General features: G+C 58.6%; 1 protein-coding gene across 5 annotated transcripts; it reads right to left on the bottom strand.

Moving 5' to 3' along the window:
* Positions 1-264: 264 nt before the first annotated feature.
* On the bottom strand, positions 265-25,874 carry CBFA2T3 (CBFA2/RUNX1 translocation partner 3). Of its 5 annotated transcripts, none has more exons than XM_027904155.1 (12): positions 25,652-25,874; positions 8,111-8,256; positions 6,731-6,808; positions 5,479-5,720; positions 5,037-5,126; positions 3,418-3,599; positions 3,049-3,305; positions 2,853-2,938; positions 2,417-2,612; positions 2,234-2,302; positions 1,861-2,051; positions 265-1,055 (listed from the first exon to the last, which is right to left on the bottom strand). In XM_027904155.1, exons 2-12 carry the CDS (start codon positions 8,229-8,231, stop codon positions 756-758), a joined length of 1,812 nt encoding a protein of 603 aa, XP_027759956.1. In that variant the 5' UTR covers positions 8,232-8,256; positions 25,652-25,874; the 3' UTR covers positions 265-755. The 5 variants fall into 5 exon arrangements, with proteins under 5 accessions (XP_027759956.1, XP_027759946.1, XP_027759972.1 ...); XM_027904145.1 differs by lacking the exon at positions 25,652-25,874 and adding an exon at positions 17,380-17,458; XM_027904171.1 differs by lacking the exon at positions 25,652-25,874 and adding an exon at positions 17,380-17,458 and having other exon boundaries at positions 1,861-2,048.
* Positions 25,875-26,080: the final 206 nt, after the last annotated feature.

Below are 26,080 nucleotides of genomic sequence, written 5' to 3'. Positions count from 1 at the left end.
CCTTGCGGGAAGGGGAAGGAAGCGACAACAGAACGAAACGAACTTTGGCAGTGGAGAGACGTTTGGATCTTCCTTGGTTTTGGATTTCCTTTGGAGCAGAGGTGAGTCTGGTCTGTTCTTGGCTAGCTAGCAAGGTAGTTACAGGTGAGCGTCCATCACTCGTCGTCTGGTTTTTGGATTTTTCCTTTTTTTTTTTTTTTTTTTTTTTCCTTTTTTTCAATTTTTTACTTAAAGCCAAAGAGTCCGACGTTTTTTTTTTTTTTTTTTTTTTTTTTTTTTTAAAAAAAAAAAAAAAAAAGCAAAAGCAAAAAAAGAAAAAGGAAGAGAGACAAAAAAAAAGAAGGTTCTTTCCTCCTCCAAGTGAGTTGCTCGGCAGTGCCAATGCGGGATATGATCGGGCTGGTCTTTCCTGGCCACTGTGTGGTGAGTCTGGAGCCAAATCCCTCACCCAGAAAGCAAAAAAGGGAAAAAACCAAAAAAAAACCCAAAAAATCAAAAAACCCTAAAATCCCAAACCACAATACCCCAATCAATAGAAAACCAACCAAAAAAAGCCAAAACAAAGACTGAAGAGAGAACAGAGACTGGTATTTGCCTTAACTCCACTTAAAGCCCAGTTTGAGGATCCGTGAGGATTATTTGTGAGAGCTAGAGAGGTCGTTTCGGAGGTCACACGAGTCAGGTAGCTGAGGAAATTGCACCAAGTGCAGTCCGTGGCTCTTGCAGAGCAGCGGGAGCGGGGCAGTCAGGGGGGCTCAGCGGGATGCGCTGTCCAGCGGGGCCGGGGTGGCCGGAGTGCCAGCGCGGGAAGCGGCCACTGACCCCGCCTCGCTGGGGCTGCTGGCCATGGTGGGCACCCCATCAGGCTGGCCCGGCCCGGGGGGCAACCCCACGCCTGCAGAGGGAGTGGTGGGGCCCGGCAGCCCCTGCAGAGTCTGCCCACAGACGTGGTGGTGCTTCTCCCAATCCTTGTGCTGGCAGAAGGAGCCGCAGTACCGGGCGGTGTTGCAGCCACTGCAGGTCTCACTCGCCTTGCGCCCGCAGTTCCAACAGCTCTGCAGGGAAGGGAAACTAAACCTCAGCTCTGGATCCTGCACCCCCATGACAGACTGTGCACCCTTACCCTGGACCAGGCACTCCATCATCCCAGACCATGCATTCCATCATCCTTGACTGTGCATTCCTGTACCCGACTAGGCATCCCCATCCCAGACTGTGCACCACTATCCTGGACCATATACATCGTCCTGTACTCTGCATCCCCACCCAGACTGTGCACATGATCCTAGACTGTGCACATCCATCCCAGACTGTGTATCCCCATACCAGACCAGGCACACTGATTCTGTACTGTGCTCTCGTGCCCTGGACCAGGCATCCCCATCTCGGACCATACCTCCCTATCCTGGACCATGCACAACATTCCAGACCATGCACATCATTCTGTACCATGCATCCCCATCCCAGACCATATTCATCCATCCCAGACCTTGCATCTACATCCCAGACCGTGTACCCCAGCATGGATCATGCACCCACATCCCAAACCATGAACATCATTCTGGACCACGCACTCCCATCCCAGAACATGCTGCCCTATCTTGAACCAGGTTCCCTCATCCTGGACCATACATCCCCATCCCTAGGTTGTGCATCCCCATCCAGGACCGTGCACCCCATCACCACACACCCTATCCCCATCTTGGTGACAGAACTGCCCTCTCCTGCCCATCCTGTGGGGTTGCCGCAGCCCCCCATTCCCACACTCTCAAGCAGATGCTGCAAACTCAATTGCAAGAGGAGCGGGTCCCACACACCTGTGCTGCCACCAACCTGTCCCCTGTCCCCCCAGTTCCCTACCTCGCTCGAGTCCTCCTGCTGGTTGATGACGGTCAGGGCGTCCTCGGACGCCTGGCGCTTGGCCTCGGCCAGGGCACGCTCCATCTTGGCCCGCTCCGTCGTGATCAGCTCGTGGGCTTTGCGCTCGGCGTCCGACACGGCCTTCTGTAGCTCAGACATGGCCTGGCGCTTCACCTCGTTCACAGCTTCTTCTGGAAGGCACCAGCCGAGCATGGCCAGGGTGTGCCAGTGCCCCAGCTCCACACATTCCCCTCTGCAACTGCATCCCCCCTCCCTGCAAACTCATCCCAAATTCCTCCTGATGTGGGGAACTAGGGCAGAGACCCTGCCAGCTCAGCACACTGATGGGTGCTGGTGCCCACTCCACACTCACCAGCCTTCCTCCAGATCTCCTCCGGCATGTACCCGGAGAGGGGCCGTGGTGCGAATTCCCGGTGAGCGTCTGTGAAGGAGACAGGGGATGCCATTAGGAAATGCCGCCCTCTTGGAACCCACCTGCCGGCGGCGCTGGACCTCCGGGGGATCGGCATGGGGCCGCGGCACCAGGGGTCAATACCTAACTGGGGTGCCTCAGGGGTGGAGGAGCTGTTGTGGGGGCGTGCAGAGGGGGGGCTGCCTTTCTTCATGTCCTCGGCGTCGCTGTAGCGCCGGATCCAATGGTTGAGCTCCTCACGATCAGCCTCCTGGCACCGCCGCAGCACCGTCAGTGACCGCCGCGTCTTCTCCACCATGTCCATGATGCAGTTCAGCAGCTGTGGAGGGGCAATATCAGGATTGGAGGTGGGGGGGACTCTGCTGCGAGCAGCTGGGGTGCTGCAGTGCTTGGCACTAGGTGGGGAGTTTTGGGCTATGCCAGGCTGTGCCAGCACCAGAGTGATGGATGCATGGAGCAGAGGATGCTCAGGAGAAAAACCCTAGGGGGGACACAGTGGGAATGGAGGGCAAAATGGAGGCACATACACACAGGATGGGGCAAGGGAGGCTCTACGTACGTTGTTGAGGTGTTTCCACTCCTCTGCCCACTCCCTGTCAGTGAGCCGGTGGTCGATTACCTCCTCCTGCCGTGTCCCGTGCACGGCTGCAAGGCAAGAGCAGGGTGGGAATCAGCCCCCTGCAGCACCCGTGTGCCTTTGGAGGAGTCCAGCCCCCTGTTCACCCCTCAGTGCATGGGGGGATGCCCCGGCTCACCGGCGGGCCGCTGGCGCTCGCGGAGCTCCCGGGGGTCAGGGTGCCGGTAGGCGTCGCGGTAGTGATGTGCCATGGCCATGTCCTCCAGGCGGTAGTGCTGAGGCAGCGGGGGGCCGGAAGGGGGGTGCCCCAGCCCGTTTGGGGGGTGGCTCAGCCCGTTGCTGGGGCTGTAGCGCTGTGCCGGGCTCATGGTGCACGGCCGCTTACTGAGGTGCTCGGGGTGCAGGGGGTCTCGGTCCAAACCGTTCTCTTTGGTCCTGGGCAGAGGAGAGGAGGTTGATCCCCACCCAGTGCCCGCCACCAGGGGACCAACCTCCCTTTTCAAGGATGTGACCCTGAACAATCCCCCGCGATGCCCCCGGTCTGCACCTGTCTGGCGTCCTCCTCTTGCCGCTCTCGCCCACCTCCAGGAGCAGCTCGGAGGAGTCGATGGGAGAGGAGGCGTTGGCATCCAGCAGCAGCTGCTCATGCTGGGCCAGGTACTGGGCCGGGGTCTGCTTGGCCATGCGGGCGCAGTGCAGCAGCTCCCGCTGCAGCAGCGGCAGGTTGGCCTGTGAGGGGGGTGACAGTGAAGTCCATGGCTCTGAAGACCCCCATGCAGCCTGGCTGTGCCCCAGCCTGCCATGGGCAGGGGATGTGGGGCAGACAGATACCTTGCCTTTGGGGTTCTGCTCACCATCCCCAGGGGACAGCCTTTGGATGCCCAGGGACCAGCTGGGCTTTTAGGGGACACATGTGTAGCACCATACAGTGTTTGGTCATGTGCTGGCATGGGCACAGCTTTGACAGAGCCCTCCTTCATCCTGGCAGGGGCTGCAGAGCATCGTTCCCTCGGCCACCTCAACCACCCTGTCCCCGAAACTGTCACCCTGGGGGGCTGCATTTCTGGGAGCCCCCAGCCCATCTGGCACCCATGCGGTGTGAGGATCATCTGTGAACTCCCATCCTACTCACTCACTGTATTCCCTCCCCAGCACTGCAACCCCAGGAACGTGGAGCAGCAGGAACTAAGCGGCAGAGACCCCTTTTGCCCAGTGCTCTGGCTGCCAGCCCTGGATTTCTCCTTAGGCAGCTGATCCACAGCCAAATCCCATCTGTGGGACACGTTAGCGCTCGAGCCGGAGATGTACGCCGTGGTGAGCAGGGCTGGACCCTCCCTCCCCTTCCCTTCCCTTTCCCGGCCGGGAGGGAGCAATCCCACAAAAACAGCAAGTCTGGGAAGCACGCCGAGCCCGGCTGGTTGCAGTTAGGATAATGAGAAACATCTGGAACGGGTGGTGGGAACAGCTGGGAGCGGGGTGCCAGGGCAGCCGGCACGACCGCCGCGTTCTTGGCAGCGGGACAGCGGGAAGGCTCCCAGCCCACCCGGAGCCACAGGGCCACCAGTGCCCACCAGGACCATTCCTTGCTCTCACGGATCCCAAAACCCCTGCAAACTGGGCAGGAGGGAAAGAGGGCTCTGCTGTCCCCCCATTTCAGCCTGGAGCAAACTGCTCCGGTGGCTCTGCAGCAAATTCCTGTGGTGAGCACAGACCTCCACTCCACAGACCTCTACTACAGGGGGGCTGGGATGCAGAGGTGGAAAAGGGGCTGGTTTTGCACTTTTTAGTGATTCCTTTGCTAATGAGGGACAGGTGACGCCAGCCTTGAATATCTGCTGGCAGCACCGGTGGTGCCAGGCATGCCAGTGCTCAGTGAACCCCTCTGGAGCAGGTTGACAGTGCAGAATTAGTACAAAATTAAAAGGCAAATAAAAAGAAAAGGGGGAGTTTTAATGAATTTCAAATGGCAACCAGCTTGGCTGACCCCTGGTTTATTGCAAACAGCCCCAGTCCCATGTGACTCCACACATGTGAGGGGACACGTGTGCCCAGGGTGGGCAAGGGCAGACCCACAGGGAACTGCCTGCCCTGACCCCTAAGCCACCCTTAAATTCCCTGTACTGGAATGCTCCATGAATCTCACCATGCCCAGTCTGGGGAACTCACCTTGAGGAAGGGGATGACGAAGGGTCGCAGCGGGAAGTTGGTGGCCTCTTGGAGCTTGGCGTGAAACTCCTCGATGGTGAGGGTGGAGTTCTGTGGGGACAGCCTAGGCTCAGCATCACTGACACAGCCCTCTGCCTGCCCTGCACCCCTGGGGGATGCTTGGCTGTTTCTCCCCCATTCCTTCTCCTCTGCTATGCTCATGGAAAATCCACTCTCAAGGGAAAACCATACTCAAGGCTTTGCTGGTGATGCCAGCAGCCAGGACCCAACCCTGCACTGTGCTGTGCAGATCCCAGGAGATGCCAGGAAAAAAAAACCCCACTTTTCAAGGATTTAGATCACTCCACATCCCCCTTTCCCTTTTAGCAGCATCTCCATCCCAAAAGGAAAACACAGGATCCCTGGATGATGGGGGACCCCAAGGCTGATGCGACAGACATACCACGAGCCCCAGGACGAGGGTGCGCACCCGCTCCCCAATCTCAGGGGAGATGTCATTCCCAAACTGCTGGAGTGTGGTGAGGAAGCGCTTGAGCTTGGAGAGCTGCCGGGCGCCACAGGCTGGTGGGAGCTGGTGGGTAGAGAGGGAGGCGCTGGAGGAGGTGGCTGGCCCATTGCTGAACCCATTAGGGGTGGACGGAGCCCCATTGATGGCGGTCGGTGAGTGGCTGCTCCCGTTCATCACTGAGGAGAGAGGGAATGGGAGGTCAGAGCGGGTAGTTGTGCCCTGGCACCATGAAGACAAGGCTGGGATGGGATGACCAGCGGATCCTGCTGGGTAATGCCAGGTTGGCATCCCCTGGAAGGCTTTGGAATGCTGCTGCATCCCTGGGGCTACATCCTGGATTGGTCCCCAGTGCTGTGGGGGCTGGAGAGAGGGAAGGAGGGAAGGAGAAAGGGAGGGAAGAAGGGGGTGAAGTTCATCCCCACATGGTGATAGCCTGATCCAGCTCCTCAACGGTTAAGGCAGCCAAGAGAAGGGGATCCATCCTGTCCCCCTGGGAGCTGCTCAGCACTCCTGGAGAGAATCCATGACCTATTTCTCACAGAGTCCAGCCTGGCTTGCAGCATGCTGGCACCTCTGTTCCTGCTGCCCAGACAGGAAGAATGGGAGCTGCCTGGAACCCTGCATTCCAGGTGACCCGGGGGGGACATTTTAGAGTGCCAACCTGCAGCATGACAGACCTTTGTCTCCTGCACCAGCCCCCCATGAACACAGGGACCTTTCCACAGCCAGTGTGAGTGACAACGCGTGTCACCCCTCCTCCTGAGCGCGTCGCCCCGCTGCTCCCGGCATGCACACGCCTCTCCCCACGCACTCCGGACACCCGGGATGGCACTAACCTTGGGGTGCTGTGCTGCCCACTATCCCTGCCTGCTTTGGGGGGCTCCCACTCGCTCTCCGGCCAGGCAGCGCCCGCCGCCCGCTAAAGAGGTGCCGAAAATAACCCTGTGGCCACAACTGCTTTTATTCCCGCGACAGGTGTGTTACTAAGTTGGACACCACACATGTCCCTGGGCTGGGATGGGGTTGGGGTTCCCATCCCCGTGACCTGCTGGGGCAGGGCGAGGGGCTGGCAATGGGGAACACCCCCTGTCCAAGCCCTGTGCCCCCTGAGGGACCCTGTGCCGGCCAGGGCAGGCTATGGCTGCTCTCGGGTCTCTCATGAGAGCGGGTGTTTCATTTTACTTACAAAGACAGACCATCGACCATTTCAAGCAACCATGAAAACGGCCGCGAGGCAGAAACGTCGGAGGGCCAGCGTCTCGATCTGCAAGCAAAATAAAACACGCTATGATGAGAGAGCAGAGGGGGCAGCTCTCGGCCGGGTGATCCTGCATGAAATGCTTCTCACCGTGTGGGAGGTGGCACGGTGTGGACACAGTGTGGGCACATGTGCCCTGGGCAAAACCTGAACTTGCAATGGACCCAAGTCCCTGCATCTCTCAGCTGCCTGACAGAGTCCCCACACTTTGCGGACCAAATGAGGTCCCTGAAACCAAGAACAACCAAAACGCCGTAGTGCTCCATGCCAAGCTGTGGCAGAGAGGCTGCCTGCACCCCTGATCCTGTGTCCTGAATCCTGCTCTGGGCCAATCTCTGACAGAGAGACTTGCCTGCACCCCGGCCCCATGTGCCGGACCCAACAAGACCTGAGCTGCCACATCTGCCACAGGACTGGGATTGAAAACCTAAACCCTTCCGAGCACAGCCAAGCACGAGCTGATTTCTAGAGTCTGTCCAGGAGCAGTGCTGGGGGCAGCAGGTGTCAGAGGGCTGCATCTCAGGGGGTTGTTTCAGTGTATTTTCTTCCCCATTTCGGTCTTTCTAAGCAAGAAACAGCTACGAGCAAAACTCTTGCAACACATGCGTACCCAAGATACATCTTGGTGGAGCTGGAGCAGCCACTGATGCTGGCTACTGCTACTCCTGCCAGGGGGACCAACCTTATCCCCCACCTGCCTGGATCTTGCCTGGCACGTGCAATGATCCCACATACCACTGGTGCAGCCACCGCACTGGAGCTCCCCCAGTTCAACTACGGAGACTGAGACTCCAACTGGAGTCCCCTGATGCCACCACGCCTTAGCCTGGGCAGGGCAAGGAGGTCCCTGACACCATGGGTGGCCATGACACTGCCCTGCCACCACTGGGTGCCACACACAGATGGGCACGAGGGTCCCCACATGCCTGGGACCCACAATGGGCCGACTCCGATCCGCAGGGACTCCCCCAACCCACAGCATCCCCCAGCCATGAGCTGCTCTTTGCCAGCATTTGATCACCGCATGGCAGGAGACCAGGATGTCCCTGTCCCCAAACACCTCTCAGGGCACTGCTGGCCATGGGAAGTGCTGTGATATTCCCCGTAGGCACATGCATGAGCCTTGGCTTGGGGAGTGGAGCCCAAGGACCTTCTCCAGCGCGAGGACAGGTGATGCCCCCCCCACATCATGGCCAGCACTGTGCTGGGCTCTGGGGACACTGCTGGTACCAGGTGCAGCATGTGACGTGGAGTTGAGGGGGGCTGGGCAGCCTCCCAGCTGGCACCGCATCCCCAACCCATACTCACTGGTGTTTGGCGTGAAGGAGGGGTGGCGCGTGGCTCCCTGGGTGACGGCGGGCGGCGGCGGGGGCATGGCGGGCGGCGTGGACCTGGACTGTGTCTTCACGTCGGCCGGCGAGTCAGGCATGGTGGCGGCCGCGTCTCCTCGTTATCTGCAGGGAGAGGGCATGGGTGGTGAGCGGGGTGTGCTGGGATTCCCTGCAAACAGGGGCAGACGGGACACTCAGGGACCTTGGGCTGGCCTGGGCACATCCACTCCCAGTGTAGGATGGCACAGCTCAGAAAACAAGGACAGTGCCTGGTGTCCTGTGTGCCAGCAGCATGGTGGGGGATGGTGATGGACCTTCTGTCATGTGCACAGTGGTGGGGACAGTGCCCTGTGCAGGGATGCAGGGTGGTGGGGACAGGTCAGGGCACCAGCTCTGCCCCAAGCACAGGGCACAGCCTGTATGTGTCCCTCCAAAGTCATCACTGCCACATCACAGCACCCTCCTTCCCACAGTTCAGGAATTCCCAGCTGCCCACTAGCTCCTGGCTGCCATAATGCCAGTGACCTGTGCTCAGTGGCAGCAGTGATGGCACAACCCACACATCATGACATTGACCCACTAGTGACTGTCCTCCCACAGCCCTGAGAGGGGCTCTGTGAGGCACCAGATCCCACAATTCAGGGAGGGCAGAGCTCCCTGCCATCACCCCACGGGGCTACCCCCGGCATCGCTGCCTCCCTCTCACCTCCCTGCACATCCAACCCCAAATAACACCCAGCAGCGGCATCCCCAGGGAAATCGTGCCAGCACCATCCCCTCTGGTTGGCGTGGCCCCAGCGCAAGGTTTCGGCCCCACGGCTGCCACGCCGGGCAGTGACGGGTAGCCACAAGTGCCGGCAGCTGCGGTGATCTGTCACTGTGCCCGAGCTGCCGCCGCCTCCAGCCAAAGATGGAAGCGGCCGCCACAGCCACAGCCACCCGGCCGCGGGGTCCCCGCTGCGCCCCGGCACGGCTGATAAACACTAATCTAATATGCATCCTTAATCCACGGCAACTGTGGGGAGATTAATTGAACCCGGCAAGAGCACATTGTCCGGGCTAAATAAAACTGGGGCCCCATCCTGAGCAAGATGCTATCGGGGTTGTGCCGCAGCCAGTGCCATGTGGAGGACCAGGAGATGGGAGAGGTAGTGATAACAACCAAAATCTCTCATGGTTACCATCATGCACCCACAGCCTCCTTCTGGATGGCTCCAGCACCATGGATATCCCTCCCTCTCCATGGCACACCTTAATCCTGAAAATCCTGGATGCGTGTGCCCCAGTTTTCTGTTCCTCGCTCCCTTCTCCCTCTTCAGCCACAGTAGAAACCTTAAGACCATGCAGCATTCCTCCCCTAAAACATCAGTTTCTTTACAGGGCCTGCCAGAATAAATCATTTGTTTTGAAAAACACCTTTTGTTTTCCTTTTCACAGCAATGTCCATCTCTGAGCAAAGCTTCTCCAGCCTTCCAGGCTCTCCCTGACACTCAGCAGAGCAGGATCCAGCTCCGATGGCAGAGGTTGAATTGTGGGCACACTCAGGGCACAGAGTGTGACCCTGACTAGGTGCCTACATCTGCACAGCGGATGCTTGCCTACACAATCCTTGCCTGCATCCCTGTCTGCATCCCTGTTCCTGTCACATTACCAGCACAGTCCCTGCTTGCAACCCCATCCATACCTGCATCCCCAACCTGACCCTCATCCCCCTCACTGCCCTGACTCCACATACATGCCCACACCGAGGGCAAAACATGGATACACTCGTTCTGGCAACAACACAGCTTTTCCACAGCTTCCCACCAGGAGGAAAGTTTCCATGAAGCTGAGCAAGCACTTGGGGAAACGAGGTCTGGTTCTGTTTTTTCTTGTGTTTTCCTTTTTTTCTCCAAGTTATAAATTTTCCCCAAGACGTCTGCAACCCAAACACAGCTTTGCAGGCATAAGAATGGTCTCAAATCCGAAGGGACAAAGAGCCTGGGATGCCCACAGGACCCAACCGCAGCCATGCCATCAACCCAGGTCCTTTGCAGGATGAGATGAGTTCCATGGGGGCAAAGGAAGTTTTGGGGGGCAAAGTGCAGTTTCCCATCATCACCTCCAAACAGCTATTCCCCAGCACAACTCAAACTCCGCTGGAGTTTTTTTTCCCTCTATTTTTTTTCTCTCTTTGGGGTAATTTGTCCCAGCCGCTCAGGGCTGTGTCTGTTTTCCTCCATCTGGTTTCCATTAGGTCTGTGCAGCCCAGATGAATAAGTAATAATATAAAAATAAAAGGATTAGTATTTTCTCCTCGGCTGGTGGGAGCGAGTGTTCCCACCCTACCTCCCAGGGCCAACGGATGCTGGACCCCTACACACCCCTGGTGACCCCGAGCCCCCCATTTGTCCCACTGCAGGGTGTAACCCTCGGCACTGGCCCGGGCAAGGTCCCTGCTGGGGTGACACTGTCACACAGCTGGTGGGCACCATCATGCAGCCAAGCATTCCAGAGGGCACAATGCATGGCATCCTGCAGGCTGCAGCCTGAGGGACAGGAGCAGCGCCTGAGGGATGGGACTGGCAGCCATCCCAGCTTGGCATCCCACCACAGAGAGTGTCCCAGTCTGGAGTTCTGTCCTTCCCAGGCAGCACATGGGATGTGCCAGCTGAGGGTGAGCCCAATGACTGTGGAGCACTCAGGCTGGCTGCTCTTCTCTCCACTCCCTGGGGATGGAGCAGGCAGGGAACTGCCCCGGAACATTGGAAATCTCTGGCTCCCTGTAGCCCTCCCAGACCAGACAAAGCTGCCTGGGCAAGGAAGGGGTTAAAGGGAATTCAGCGCCCAGCATCCTTCATGCTCTCCAAATGGCCACAAATGAAATCCAGATGCTGGAGGCGACATCTCCCCAAGCCAGGCTGCCTCCAAAACAAAGGCAGGGAAGCATTCCTACTCCTCAGCTGCCGCAGCCACCAGGGCCAAGAACAACTCCCCAGTAAGACTGCAGGGACCAAGATATCCCAGCTGGAGCAGGTTAGGAAGCGAGTAATGCCAGCAGCCAGGTAGCAGTGCTGGCCACGTGCACCAGCCCGGCAGAGCTGGTGGGAACTCACGGCATCCTCATCTCCCTCCTGATCCCCTCCCTGGGGCCATGGTGATGATGGGGGGAGGTGACAGCAGCCACCTTGGGGGTGGCTTATCCCAGTTGCATGTGGATGGGGAGAGAGGAGGAGAACAGCTGTGGGATGCTGACAGAGGGTGGGTTTGGTTACTGGGAAGAAATTGTTCCCTGTGAGAGTGGTGAGGCCCTGGCGCAGGTTGTCCAGAGAAGCTGTGGCTGCCCCATCCCTGGAAGTATATAAGGCCAGGTTGGATGGGGCTTGGAACAACCTGGTCTAGTGGAAGGTGTCCCTGCCCATGGCAGGGGATAGAATGAGATGAGCTTAAAGGTCCCTTCCAACCCAAACTATTCCATGATCCTATGATAATGCTGGAGGGTTGCTTCCAACCCATCACCACAGCGTCACATATGCTCATTTTAGGGAGGGTTAGCAGGGAGTGATCCACACCCCAGCACTCACCAGCACAAATAAAACTAACTTTAAAAGTAAATCCAATTAATTAAACTCTCTGTTTAACTTGTAAGTGAACCCAGATTCAACCAGTCCTGGAGAGCCCCAGCAGGTCATCCTCACGTTTCCCATGGGCATCCTGGGACACATCCCATGCCACTGACCCACTGGAACACTTCCCACCCACCCAGTTCTGGGGTAAAGCAGGTTTCCCCATGCTTGGATACACCCCAATTTGCTTTGCTCTCTGAGCAACCCCCGGCCACACAGCCTGCACCTGCATCCCAAGAATGTCAGTGCTGTCAGAGCACCATAAGCCACACTGTCCCCTGGCTCCAGGACATCAACTCCCAACAGGGACCATGACCCCTGTACCCTTCCAGCTCTGCAGTGTGGCAGTGACAGCTCCACACAGGACATCAGCGCCCACAGCCAGGCTCTCCACGCACCCTAAGCCCAAAAATCCTTTTTCTCAAGCCAAAACCAGCCACCCATGGACACAAACCAGCTGGCTCAGTGCCACCGAGGCAGTGCCAGCAGCTCCTGCTCTCCCTAAGCTGGCGTGGCCGGGGGCGGGGGGATGGGATGGGTTTGATTTTCCTCGAAACAACAACAAAAAAGCAAAAAAAAAAAAGCACCCTCTCTGTTTTACAAGCCTTCATTTGCTATTGTTTATGTAAACAGGTAAATTGTTTCGTATCTCAATTAAAAACATCTGCCACATAAATGAATACCAATTAACTCATTCTGTTTTTAATTACTCTGTTAATTACACACAGGCAGCAAAAAGGATGGCAGGGGAATAGGGAAAGCATGCTTACACCCCCCCTTCCCACCTTGCTCTTGGCAAGGATCCGAAATGTGCCCAGATAATGATGGATTAAGGTGGCTGGTGAAAACTGTGGCTCGTGGCCAGCTTTGGCGTGGCAGCTCCCTCCTGGTGCTGCCGGGGCACCTTGCAGGGGGATTTCCCAGGACCCTCTTGAGAGGTTTGGAAACCCCAGCTCCCACGGGATGCGCCAATGCCATCTGCGTCATCCCCCGTGCCAGGGCACGCACAGCCCGGCTGACATTCCCAGTGCTGGCCCGAAAACGTGTCTCATGGGAGAGAAACTTTGGGATGCTGGAGCACATGGGGAGGGCAGGCAGATGGAGAGGGCTTCAGGTGGGCAACATCCTCATGGATCAAGCGCATCCTTGAGGCGCCCGTGCTGCCCCCAGGAGCCCTACTGGTACCAAGGAGTGGCCCCTCTGAGCGGGCACAGCAGCGGGAGGGTGGATGCCATCCATGCTGAGGGACCCAGTGCGCCGCCAGCCCCCCCAGCTGTGGGAAGCCTTCCAAGCGAGCAGATGGGGCAGGGGAGCGGCGGCAGGAGGAGGAGAGCAGAAAAGGCTATTTTCTCACGCTACATATTTTACAAGTCGAACATTTTGTGCATTTCAGCCTTGCCTGGAAAAGCATCTCGGGCTCAGCCCCGGGACTTGACGGTGGAGCCTGTGAGTCAACAGCGGCTGGCGGCGACGTGGCTGCTGGTGTGGAGAAAGGGTGGCAAGAGGGGTCCCCCCATGCACAAAGTCAGGAGGGAAGGTCCCCCTGACCTACTGGAGGAGCAGCAGGATGGCCAACTACACCCAGCGAGGGCACAACACCTGCTACACACTCTGCTGCAGTGTTGTGCCCCGTGCCACTGTTGGATTCATCCCCCCAGCAGCTCCCAGGGTGGCACAGGGAAGTGAGCACACACAGACCCTGCTGCTCCCCAGCTGCCTTACACTCCTGGAGATTAAATATATTGGCTAAACACCAGGAGTAAACAGAGTGCTGCGGCCAGCCTGGCACACCTGGAGACACATGGGCGGCACAGGATTGGAACTGACCCCACCCAGGAAACACCCACATCTGGGCTGCAAACCACCTCAGCTGGACCATTCCCCCATGAACCAACAAGCTGCCAAAGGGGCACCTCAAAACCAGCCCGGTACCCCCAGTGCAGCAGCGGGTGCTCTTTGAGGACAGGGAGAGGTTTTGGCTAAAATGCCCCAGTCTGGGATTTTTGCAGCCATGTGCACAAGGATGCTCATGCCCAAAAGTGGCCTTGGTGGCTGGAGCGGGGACAAGTGGCACATGCAGGGGACTCGGGGCATCCTGGAGGCAGAGAGTGGCTGGAGAAGGAAAACAGCCCCCTCCGCACACCCTCACCGGCGGGGAGCTCCCTGCACGGTCCCTGCAGCGTGGGAACGCCGAAGCGCCGCCGGCTCCCCAGGGACCCCGCGCCGGATCCGGCCCCGCAGGCGCCAGGATGGTACCAGCTCCGAGGGGGTGCCGGATCCAGCCTTGCACTCCCACAGCCTCCAGGCTGCTGCCTCACTGACTCTTTGTCTATTTTTGAAGCACAGGCTCCATTTCAAGGCGATTTCGCCCATGTGAGATTGAATCAAACAACACAGGAAAAAGATATTAATGAGAATTTTGCAAAATAAACAGGAAATCCCTTGGATGTTTTCTGAAAACACTGGTCAGCATCTTCCGAAGGAAAGCTGTGGGCTTGTCAAGGTGGGGTTCCCCCTGGGGAGCCTGAGGACACTGGGAGGGTTGGCAGAAAACAGTGTCAGGAAATCTAAAAATAACCCCAAACTGGTCAATGGCACTAAGGGCAGCGGTGCCAGGCAGGGGGCTGCCCTCTATGCCACCAGCCTATTTTTGCCCCTGGCTGGCAACGATTTGTCCCAGCTTGGGGAAACCCCCCTTGTTCTCATTCTGCTGGGCAGCCAAATCCACCTCCCATGTGAGATCCAGCTTGGAAAGCACAGGTCAGGACTGCAGCATCCCACCTGCAGCATCCAACTGCATCCCATCGACCCAAGCAGTAGCAATTAAGCCCAGCTTAACCCTGGTCCTCCCCAGCACCTGGACAGCCCCATTCACAGCATCAGGCCCTGATCTGCCCCAAACCTTGTGCTCACTGAGAATATGCTGGTCTGGCTGGGAGCAGAAGTAGCATCAGTGCTGGTGGTGGGGGCTAGTGTGTTCCTCTAGGAGAGACCCAGCTCCTGCCCCTCTGCCAACATTCCCTGGCAGCTCTGCACTTCCTGGCAGCCCTGCACTCCCTGGCTGACTCACTGGCAATCAACTGACCACCCTTAAGGGACCCCCATTAAGGCCCCTCTCCTTCCCGGGGGTCCCACAACACCCCAGACCCCTTCCCCAGGTGGCTGTAGGGCAGGGAGCATCACACAGCTGGGGGCAGAGCCGAACAGCCTCCAGACTGCTCCAGGGATTTAAGCTGGCTGCCGGTGGCAAGCAGAGCCGAGACCCCATTTCCATGGCAAAGACAGACACAGCGCAGCCACACTGCCTGGATCCTGCCTGGGGTTTTCCAGGCATGCAAACATCCATGGCTCAGGAGCAGAAAGCCAGGAAGGGACGTTGGGGATGTCAGCAGAGACCTTCCAGCCTCAAATCCCCCCAGAGGGACCTGTTGGAGCCCTCCCCGGCACACTGTGCACAGGAATATTTTTCTATCCTGCACCCTGGAAGTTCTCAACGTAAGAGGCAAATCCTGCACCCACACAAGGCCTCAGTGCTGCCCAAACTCAGCACCCATCCCGTGCCAGCACCCAACACCACGGGAGAACAGCCTCTCCCACCCCGCATCCTGTCTTGTCCTCCCCGCAAGCCAACATCTGCACTCACATTTTTCAAACAAAACACATCCAACATCTGCCTATCCCTGGGTAAAACCTTACCTGCCGGCACAGGAAGCAGCCAGCAGGGAAAACTCCCTTGGCACAGCCAAATTCACTTCCACTTGTCTCCCCAGCTGTGGAATTTCTCCCTGCGTGGAGACACTCAGTGCAGGGACTTGCCTCACACACCCCTCAGGATCCAAGAGCTCACCCCAGGTGGCAGCTCGGACCCGTGGGGCTCCTCACCCGAGGACCATGGCTGTCAGCATCCTCCCTGGCCGCTGCTCTGCGCTTGCCATGGGATTTCGGGATGGTTCCCCTGTATCTCCATGCCCTGTACCATAGTAGAGTTCACCCCGCCGCGGTGCCAAGCAGATGGATGTTTGCAGAGTGTCTTCAAGTCTCTCAACAAAGGAGCACGGAATTAATATTCCTTTTAATTAAAGGCGGAAAAATCTCTTTGTTCCTGAACAGAGAGAAAACAACAGAGGGAAGAGCTCAAAAGCTCTTCCTAAGCTGGAGACGAGACCATCGCTTGGATTCAAAGGCACTGTCAATGCGCACGTGACCTCGAATTAAAAAAACAAAATGAAACCCAGCAGTGGCAGCGGCTCTTCTCCGACAGCGATGGAAAGTTGTAAAGTTTTTCTTGGCTAATAGAGGGAAAAAAAAGAATTCCAAGAAAAGGTGTGTTTAACTAGAGAAAGGCTCTGCAGTATCCAAGGCACCTTCCAGCGGCAGGGGAATGACGGGGAGAACTGGTTGTGCTCCGGCTCAGCGTCACTGAAGAGCCACGAAGGAGCGTGGGGCCAGCCTCACTCCATCACTACGCCGGCAGCATTCCCTTGGCAAAGCCAGGCTCCTGGAGCCGGCTGCCCAGCTTAACATGATTCCAAAGGGAAAGCAAGAGCCGGGCGTTGATCAACGGCAGCGCTGGAGGCTCTCGAGCCAGCCTTCCTTCCCAAATCCACATCCAAAAAAACATCCCCGGCACAGCCGAGAGGACACTGTTTGTGTCCCCACCACGGACCCGTGTCCTCGCATGTAAACACAGAACGACGCTGCCGTAGCTGGAACTTCTCAAACCAGCCCTGGGATTCCTCCCGCAAACTCTCCCGAGTAGGTCAGCTCCTCCTCGCCACCAAACGCGCCTCCATCTCTAAATCCACGGTGCAGCCGGAGCAGGATGCAGAGCCGGCGGGTTGGCGGGCGAGGAGGAGGGATGCGGGGATGACAACGAGTTTTCCCACCGGGCAGAAGTCGGGAGGCATAACAAGGGGAGATTTGCTGGGGGGTGGGCACAAACTCCAGTGGGTTCCCGGAGATGCTGGGCCGCCTCTCATCGCCCCGGCGCAGGGGAAGCGGCTGCTGGCGACAAGGAGGGGAGCGCAAGGAGAGCCCCGGGAGTGCAGGGGAGAGAGGTCCGCACCCCGCCGACTCCCCGGAAGGGCAGCGCGTGGGAGCGGGTCCCACGGGCGCGGCAGCCACGGGTAGGAGCCCGCTCTGCCTCCGCCGCTCCGGTGCCCGCTCGCCCCGGCTGTGCCCCCGCTCGCCCGGCCCCGCTCCTTCGCTGCGGAGCTTCCCCGCGCACCGGCAGCTTCCCCGATACGAGGAGCCTCCCTTGGGCGCCCGGAACCTCCGACTCCCCTGCGCACCGCGAGCCTCCCGCGGGCACAGGGAGCCCCTTACTGCCCTGAACACCAGCAGCTTCCCCGACACCGGGAGACTCCCCCGGGTACCGGCAGCATCTCAGACTCCTGCACAACAGGAGCATCCCCCGGGCACCCGGAGTCTCCCTGACTCCTGCACACCCAGAACATCACCCGAACACCGGCAGCATTCTCAGCCTCTTTTCTCCGGGAGCCTTCCCGGGCACCGGGAGCATCCGATTTCCCTGCGCACCGGGAGCATCCCCCGACCACGGGTAACATCCCCAGCCCCTCTCCCCCAGGAGCCCTCGAGGGCCCCGGGAGCTTCCCCGTCCCCGTCGACGGACGGCACTTACCGTCCTGAGGTGTGGCGGAGGGGTGAGGTAAGTCCCGAGGCAGGGGCCGGCAGGAGCGGGCAGCGCCGGCAGCGGCCCCCGGCGGCGGCGGCCCCGGGCCCCGCTTAAGGCCGGCGCTGGCAGAGCGCGGCCCCGCGGCGGCGGCTGCCCCCGGCACCTGCCCGCCGCCGCTCGCCGCGCCCGGGGCCGCCGGGGGCCGCCAGCTCCGGCGGTCGGGGCGCTTCCCCTCCCCCCGGAGGGGGGGGCAGCGGAGAAGCGGGGGAGGGCGGAGAAGCCGGTAAATCCGCGGGGCCGCTTCACCCCCTGCGCGCTGCCCGGCGGCGCATCCTCCCGGCGCCGCGTCGCGGCCGTGGGGCACCCGCGGCCGCGCTCCGAGCCCGGCCGGGCCCCCGCCGAGCCGCCGCTGCCGCCGCGCAGCCCGCCCGGCCCGGAGTGAGCGGGGCCCGCCCGCGCCGCTGCCTTAGACGGCGCCGCGCCGCTCCCGCCAGGGGGCGCCACACCGCCGCTGCCGCCACCGGAGCGGGACCCCCGGGGAGCGGATGGACGGGATGGGATGGGATGGGATGGGATGGGATGGGATGGGATGGGATGGGATGGGATGGGATGGACGAGGACACCGGGGTGAGATGGACCGAGAGGGAGGATCGGGATGGGATGGACGTGGCCACCGGGATGGGTGGCACCGGGGGGGCTGCAGGAGGACATGGAGCTTGTATGGCAATGAGGGGCTGTGGGGGCACACAAAGCTGAGCGTTACTGGAGAGTCTGCACAGCACCGAGAGGCTGCACAGCGATGGGGGTGCTGCATTGTACCAAAGTGCGGTGGGAGATATGGGGCTGCACAACACCAAAGGACGGCATGAAATCACAGAGCTGCATGACACTGGGGGTCTGCACGGGGACACGGGGCTGCCCAGGGCTTTGGGGGGTGCACAGGGCCTGGTGACAGTCAACCTGACAGCCATGTAAGGGGTGGATGGAGCTTGCGGGCTTCAGGGTGTTGGGGTTTGCAAAAGCTTCAGGGTTCACAAGAGTTTGGGGGTGCTGAAGATCAAGGGTTGCAAAGCTGGGGGTGGGAGGCAGGCATCAAATGTTTTGGAGAGCTACAAGGGTCTGGGAGTTGTTTGGGGGTAGGTGGAGGGGCTGCAAAGGAATGGGCCAGGGCTTGTCTGGGGCCATGGGAACCATCAAGGGGCTGGAGCGGGGTGGGGTTGTCTGCAAGGGGCTGGGGGGCTGCAGAGGGCTGGAGCTGTGATTGTTCAGCTTGCCTCTCTGGAGGCCCAAGGACTGGGGTTGCAATTGGAGCAATCACACACTCAGCCACAAGCCCCAGAGGTACAGCCCTCAACACCCCACATGACCATCCCATCTCGACCCTGATGTGCCTCCCACACCACTTGGCCTCAGTGGGACTTGAAAGAGCAGCTGCATGGTGGGAATACCAGTGGGACCCTCCTCTATAGTGGTGCAGGGCAGCAGTGCACACATCTGCCTGCCTGGCATACCCTTCCTGCAAGCCTCGTGCCAGTTGGAGGGATCATTCAAATATTGTTTTCCCTGCCCAAGTCCTACTATGATGTTGCAGCTGGGAACACGAACCCCATGAATTTCCCTGCAAATTTCCCTACGAGCCACAGCCCTGCCTCTATGTGTAACTCCTGTGCTTGGCAGCTGCTTCCCTCCGCAACTGCTGAGCCTTTGCCGCCCCTGTGCTGGTTGTATTACTCATCCTCACCCACTTCCCGGGGACTGGGACCGTGGCAGCTCTGCCAGGCAGCGAATCTCCGTGGCACGGCTGCTGCACAACCACTGCCAGGGTGTTGGGTGGCACAAACAGCTGCGTGGCCACTGCACAGCCAGGGCGTGTCCCTGGCAGGGCTGATGCACAGACACTGTGTGGGCACTGCGAGGGCACTGCATGGCCCTGGCATGACCACTGAACAGCTGCTGCATGGTCTGACCATTGCATGGCCAGTAAACAGCCACTGCATGGCCTCTGTGTGGGCACCACATGGCCATTAAATGACCACTATGTGGTCACTGCACAGCCAAGCTCCCCCCCACATCACCCCACTGATGGGTTTGCAGCAGGAGGTGCTGCAGTGCCCTAGTCCAGCCCCTTCACCCCGCTCTCAGCCATTCCAACCTCCATCTCTGGTTTTCCATCCCTAATTGCCAGAGAAAAGCCCATGGGGCCTGGGGTTCTCCACATTCCTGCTGCCCTCACTCTCTATGAGACCTTTCTCCAGAAGCCCCATGCAGGTGAGTGTCATGGCCCCACCGGCACATCCCCACCAGCACAGGCCCACGAGCATCAGAGGAAATTCCACTCCCACACAGCTGCACACCCGCCCCACCACACCCCCAGCTTTGCATGGGTGGCACTGGCTGGCACATGCAAATACCATCTCCACGTCTGCATGGGGACACGTGCACTGGGACACGTGGTGCCTGGTGCAGACCCCACCGGCACACAGGTCAAGGCATCACGGACCCCGAGCATCACCGAGGCAGCCTGAGAGTGGTCCCAAGGCAGAGCCCCAGAGTTCTGGGATACCAGCACAGGGCTTATTTGGAATCTGGCCCCTCACCAGGGGAGCAGAGACTTGCCCACAGCAGTGACACTCTTAGCCGAACCACCTGTGTCACACATCCAAGTGCAAAACATTGAATACATCACAAAACCCTCATGTGAATGCCCAGCTGGTGATGTGCCATGAGCCCAGCAGTGACCAAACCCACTTGGCAACAACCTGCCATGGGCACATCACAGGGACCTGCCAGGAAAAGCCATGACCCCTCCATCCCCTGGTTAATTTGGGGTGCCATCAAACTGCCTTGGCACCACTTTCCCAGGAGCCCAACAGCTGTCCGGGCACCAGCGGGACAGGTAGGCAGCACCGTAACCCCCAAGGGACAGCAGGGATGGGACAGAACCACCCTTTCCCCCCTGGCAGCGTTTGGGTGGCAGGGGCTGCTGCGTTCCCATTCCATGCACGCAGCCTGTAATTTCGGTCTATTGAAGTCATAATTCACTACTGTGAAAATAAACATTTGTGTTCGCTCGCTTTATTCGGCGGGTTGTGGCTGAATGTTAATAATTCCCTGCTGGTGGGTTTGCACGTGGCCTGGGACGTTGGGACAAAGCCTGAGCACCCATGGCCATGGCTATGGTCATCTCTTCTCATGCTTTGGGTCTCATCTCACTCTCCTTTGTACCCTGTTCCCATGATCCTGACGGAGAGATAGGGAGAGAAATACCACTTGGTGCTAATCCAGCAATAATGGCCAGTCTCTTCGCGAACGAAGAACCGGGGAAGGTCTTTCCACCTTCCAGCCTGCGCATTGGATTTTTTAGGTGAGACACAGTGTAATCCAGCAATAACATGGGAGATAAATGTAATTTTTAGGTAATATTTGGAGTCCAACACCTACTCAAATCCTTTCCTGCCCATCCCTGTCCCTGGGTTTGTTTCCTTGTGCTGTTTTCTGGGTGCTCCCAGCACATCAAAGACACGCCATCACACACACTGTGCCATCACCATGCAGGAGGATGCCTGGGCCACCCTCTTCCTCCCTCGGCTGTCCCCAGGGCTGTCCCCAGGTCTCTCCCTGCTGGGTGCAGGGGCTGGTGCTTCCCCTTGGCATTTGCATCTTCCCAGCCTTTATCTTTCTCCCGGTCTCTGTATTGCTGCAATTACAGACACTTTAAAACACAATGATCTGGCTGTTAGCGTGATGGATGACAGAACCTTTCTGTCTGGTTTAAATCATTGCCGAGAGTGAGCAAACTTCCCCAGGTTAACCCCTTCCTGCCCCAAACCCGTTCCCTGCCTGGCTTGGTCTGGGAGCTGACATGTGCTCCATGGCCATACATCCACCACACACCCGAATCCCATGAATGGGGATGGAGGGTGGTCTGGCATCTCCGTGGGGAAACATCTCCCCATCCCTCAGCTCCCTGGGTACATGGGAGGCAGGCGATGGGACCAGCTTTGCTTCAGCAGAGCCGGTGGCTCTGCTCTGCTGTGGTGGGAAATTAACGGCTGGCCGGGAGATAAGAGCCTGGCAGAGCCCGATAGCCTGCTGGATCCATCCCAACCCAGCGCCCAGCAATCCTTCCCCCAGCAAATCTGGAGCCAGGGCAGGATGGGGCCCCCACCATGTTCCCACCCAGCGGAGAGGGTGGAAACTCCTGTCATGACTTGGTGTAGGTCACGCTGGTGTGTGATTGATGGCGCGGTGAGCAACCACCCGGCACAGAGACTAACCACGCATGTTGTGGGGATCCAAGCTCCCTTTGTTTTGAGGAGCTGGCATCTCCCACTGCCGTGCCCATTGCTGCCTGCCAACCTCACAGGTGTCCCAGTACCATGGGAGTGTGTCACCATCACCCATCACTTCTGCTCACAGTGCTGTATGATGTCCTCCATCCCTACTGGATGATGTTCTCCATGCCTGCTGGCTGGTATCCTCCATCCCTTCTGAGTGTGTGCACAGAGAGGCTGCTTGGAAGTGGTTTGGGGAGCGCCAAGGACCTGCCCCAGGTAAAGGGACACCCTAAGGCAGAGCCTGGGGGGAAAGGGGGACCCCAGGGGCTTTACTTGGTGCATGCCACGAGATAAGATGCTTGCTGGGGGCAGATGAGGGCAACTGGCATGAAAACCTCACGGGAAATGGTCACCACCACACGCCATCCTGGCCCTGTATCTGCCCCTGCACATGACCCCCGCCCGCTATCAGGGCTGTGAATGGGAATGTGGGGCAACGCAGTGGGTGCTGGGCTCATGCTACCCCTGAAACACCTCCAAAACCATGCCCCTCTCATGCCTTTGCACCCACCACAGTGTTGGGGTCCCTTTTCACACCTAGTAGGTGCCCAGCCATCAGTCTTGACTCACTGCTCTCGCTGAGCCCCCCACCCTGCCTTCCACTGGCAACGCACTGTCCCCTTTCTCCTGGTTCTCCCAGAGCTCTTGCTCAGCCCTGTTGCTTCCCAGTGTGCCAGTATGAGCTGATTTCTATTCTGGCTGCATTCCCTCTTTGCAAGCCTCAGGCTTTTTAAAAAAGCCCATGGTGTTGGTTTATCACACCTTCCCCCTCGCCACACTGGTGAGTCATCCCCTGTCCCTCCATGGGCACACACATCCCATCCACTGCGCTGTGCCGGGGTTCCTACCTCCACCTGGTTGTCACCAGAGCACCCATAATCCCTCTGCCATGCTATGCTGGGGGTTCTGCCTCTACCTGCTCTCATGGGAGGATGTCTGGAGGTAAAGGCACTGAACCGTGCTGGCACTCAGCCCCGGCGTGCCACAGGTTTCCTGTGTCACCCCCAGTGAGTCTGTCTGTCCGTCTGGGTTTCCCAGTCTTGATCCTCTCCCTCTCATGGAGCAGAGCATTCCCATGTGCCTCTCTGAGTCCATGCCAGAAGTGGTCATGCCAGTGCTGCCTCTCCAGCAGAGCTTGGGAACAACATGTGTCTGGGTGCTCATGAGCAACTGCAGCGATGCAAAGCCCTGTGATGCTGTGAGGTCCCCAGTACCCATGGGGAACCATTCGCTTGGAGCATCCCTGCAGGGACAGGGAGCTGCTGGGCTGGGAAGGGTTGGTGTGACAGTGAATGGTCCCATTGCCCTGGCTGATGTGACCATAGATGGTCCCATCATCCTGACTGTGAGCACGGATGTGGTGGCCTGAATCTCAGTGCCCAAATCCAACCTGGAACAAGCACCGGGAGGCAGACTACAGCCCCCAGCGCTCTTCCCTTGGCATTTTGCTTGCAGCAGGAGCCCTGGTGCTGGATTTTCCTGCACGTTAATTCATCAGGGAATGCACCAGTGAGATTAGGGGCTGGTGGGGAGCCAGTGGCCGGGGAAGGCGGCTCGCCCGCCGCCGTCTATCGCCCGATGCAGCTGCATCCGCCCAGGGACATCTGCTAGGCAGGAAGTGCTGCGAGCCAGCCTTTCCAAGGAAAAGGGGTTTGTTTGTGCCTGGCTTCCCTCTCTGACCACTCCTGGGGGTCCCCAGACTTGGGGTAACCTACCCTGCAGCCACCCTAGCCCTTCATTTCCTCAACCATGGGCTGTAAGGAGCATAACCACCGGTTGTTGCCGCTGGGAAGCAGATCCAGTGGCTTTGTGGCTTTCTCACAACTTCCATACAGAAAAGAAAAAATGTATCTTCCATTAAAAGAAAAAAAAAAAAAGTAAAAATCCTGTTTTTCTCGCTGACAGATTCATTCCTGCTTTGTAGCATTCAAAGGGAAACCAGCCCCTACTGCTTATCATCCTGCTCGCCTTGTGCCTCCGGCTATGAAAAATCACCGGCTTGGCTTAAACAATGGGAGACTTTGGGATACAGCATCACTCCTCCAGATGCTTTAAGGTTTTGGGGCTACTGGGTGGCCAAGCTTCCAGCTTTTCTTTGTAATGGAGAGTCTGGAAAGTTTTTAAATTGCAATGCAGAGATGGCCACGTGCTGGCCTGTCTCTGAGTGTCGGTATTTTGGGGTGTATGGAGATGTTGTTGACATCCCCATGGAAGTAGCATCAGAGATGAGTCCTGCCAGCCTCACCCCTGACCAGTGGGAATTCAGTGGGTGATGCTGAGCAAAATCCCCTGAGCTACCCTGGGGTTCACAATAGGTTCACATTCCCTTTCTCCCTTCTAAACCTTGGGGACCTTGCCAGCCCTCCCCATACCACAGACTACAACTGCCTGAACAGGGATCTTTAATAACAGTGGGAATTTAATTAGCTTGCATTGCACTTCCAACACCTCATGTCTCTTCAAAAATCAATGGGAGCTAACAGCAGTGCAGTGCAGCCTGCCCCCGCTCCAGCATGAGGCTTGGATGGAGACCCTAGCCCTGGGGCTGCTTTCGGAATCTCACCTAGGCCAAAATGCCCTGACGTGGGGCTCTGGCCACGTGGAGGTCAGTGCCGATCTGTGCCATACCAGGCCATGCTGCGGGGAGCCGCGGCCTCGTGTCGGGTGAGATCTGGGGTTTGTTACAAGGTCCAGATATCCTGCAGCAGCAGGGGACGTTGTGGCTGTCTCTGGCCACCTGCATCGTTTCCAAGTTCCCAGGCTAAAAGCAGGGCTTGTTATCAAGAGCAAAAAACGTGCCACCTCTGTTGTATTTCATTTCCCTTTCTCCACCTCTTCCCTGCCCGCTGTGCATTGGAGATAACAGTTCTGCACTGAAGTCGGAGTGCGAGGCCGGCAACGGCCTCACCAGCCCTATCGCTGCCTTGCCGGCCGCAAGGAAATCAGGAAGTTTGCAGAGATATTTGGCCAAAAAAATAAACATTTCTCCTGCCAAGAGCCTAATGGGCAGCCCAGCGAGCCCACAGCAATCTGCACAGCTCCTTGGCTGCAGCCTTCCGGACTGCGGTGCCCGTCGAGCTGCCAGGGCTGCGCCGCCTTATCCCGGCGCCTTATCGGCGGCTGCCCCGTGCCTGGGATGTGCCCAACGTTGCTGCAGGTTTGGGGACAGGGACCCCAGTGCAGCTCCCACCCACAGCGAACCGGCACAACGGGTGCAGCACCCACAATATGCCCCGAACCCTGCCCTCGTGCCCATCCTTGGCACATCCCTGACCCACGTGTTGGTGCCAGGAGTGGGCAGGGGGCTATGGCCAGAGCGCAGTGCCGGTGGGGAGCGGGATGTGTGAGGGGAAGCAAGGCAGAGGGCCAGTATTGTTCATGCTGGTGACTCAGCCGGCTCTGCTTTCCTGCCCACACCAGGCACAGTTCAGCAGAGCCCCCCAGGTCCCTCAGAGCCACCACTGCCCCTCAGCCTTGGTGCCCTGGGGATGCTCCAGCACAGGGATGTGGGATGCTCCATCCCCACAGAGCCTCTGCACTGCAAATGATCAGCAGCACTCGGAGAACCTGTGAGGTCAGATGTGAGCTCCTGACCCCAGAATAAGCAAAACCACCCAATAAACAGATGATTGAAATGCTGTAAATAAAACATCCTCAGAGCTGATTGTTATGAAAAGGTTAATTGCAGGGTGGGCTCCAAATGGGTCCCTATGCTGACAAGCCATGGGGTTGGCCATGTCCCTGCTCCCCTCTCCCGTTAGTTGGTCCCCACGGGGATGCACCAATGGGCACCAGCCCTGTGACACCCTTGGAGAGCATCTGCCTGCTCAAGGCTGTGTTTGGCATTGGGGTGAGTCACCAGAGCCACAGCATGCCACTGGGCAGGTAACCTGAGCAGGTATCCTTCACTATCACCTTCCTCCCGATGCTGTCTCTCTTACCTTGGTCGGTCCTGCCTTGTGCCCTGGCACAGGAGAGGTGTCTGTCCAGTTTGAGGCGTCCTGAAGGGATGAGTGTCAGCACCCCAGTGCTGTGAGCTCCACACAGGCTAGTGCAGCCAGACTGGTCCCACGTGTCAGCACAGGAGCTGGGGACGGAGATGCTGAGCACTGTCGAGGTGTGGGGTGTCCTGCCCTTTCGGCGCCTGCCCGACCGCCAGGGCCGTTCATGTGACAGCCAGGGCCGCGGTGGCAGCGGAGCCGTGTCCCATGGCGAGGGGAAGGTGAACAGCTGCCGGGCAGTGATAATGCGGCGGGTGGGGGTGGCCGGGCAGCTGCGCCTGTGTCCTTCCCCAACAGGAACCATCTGTGACCAAGCCCAGCTCTGCCTTCCCTATCAGCCATTCCGGTCTGACTTTCCAACAACTTCCC

This window comes from Empidonax traillii, unplaced genomic scaffold (genome assembly GCF_003031625.1).
Source record: "Empidonax traillii isolate 1590-97213 ecotype Southwest subspecies unplaced genomic scaffold, ASM303162v1 scaffold23:size2178997, whole genome shotgun sequence".
Taxonomy (NCBI): domain Eukaryota; kingdom Metazoa; phylum Chordata; class Aves; order Passeriformes; family Tyrannidae; genus Empidonax; species Empidonax traillii.
Note: the sequence above shows the minus strand (reverse complement) of the source record. Positions and strands in the feature narration are given on the sequence as shown.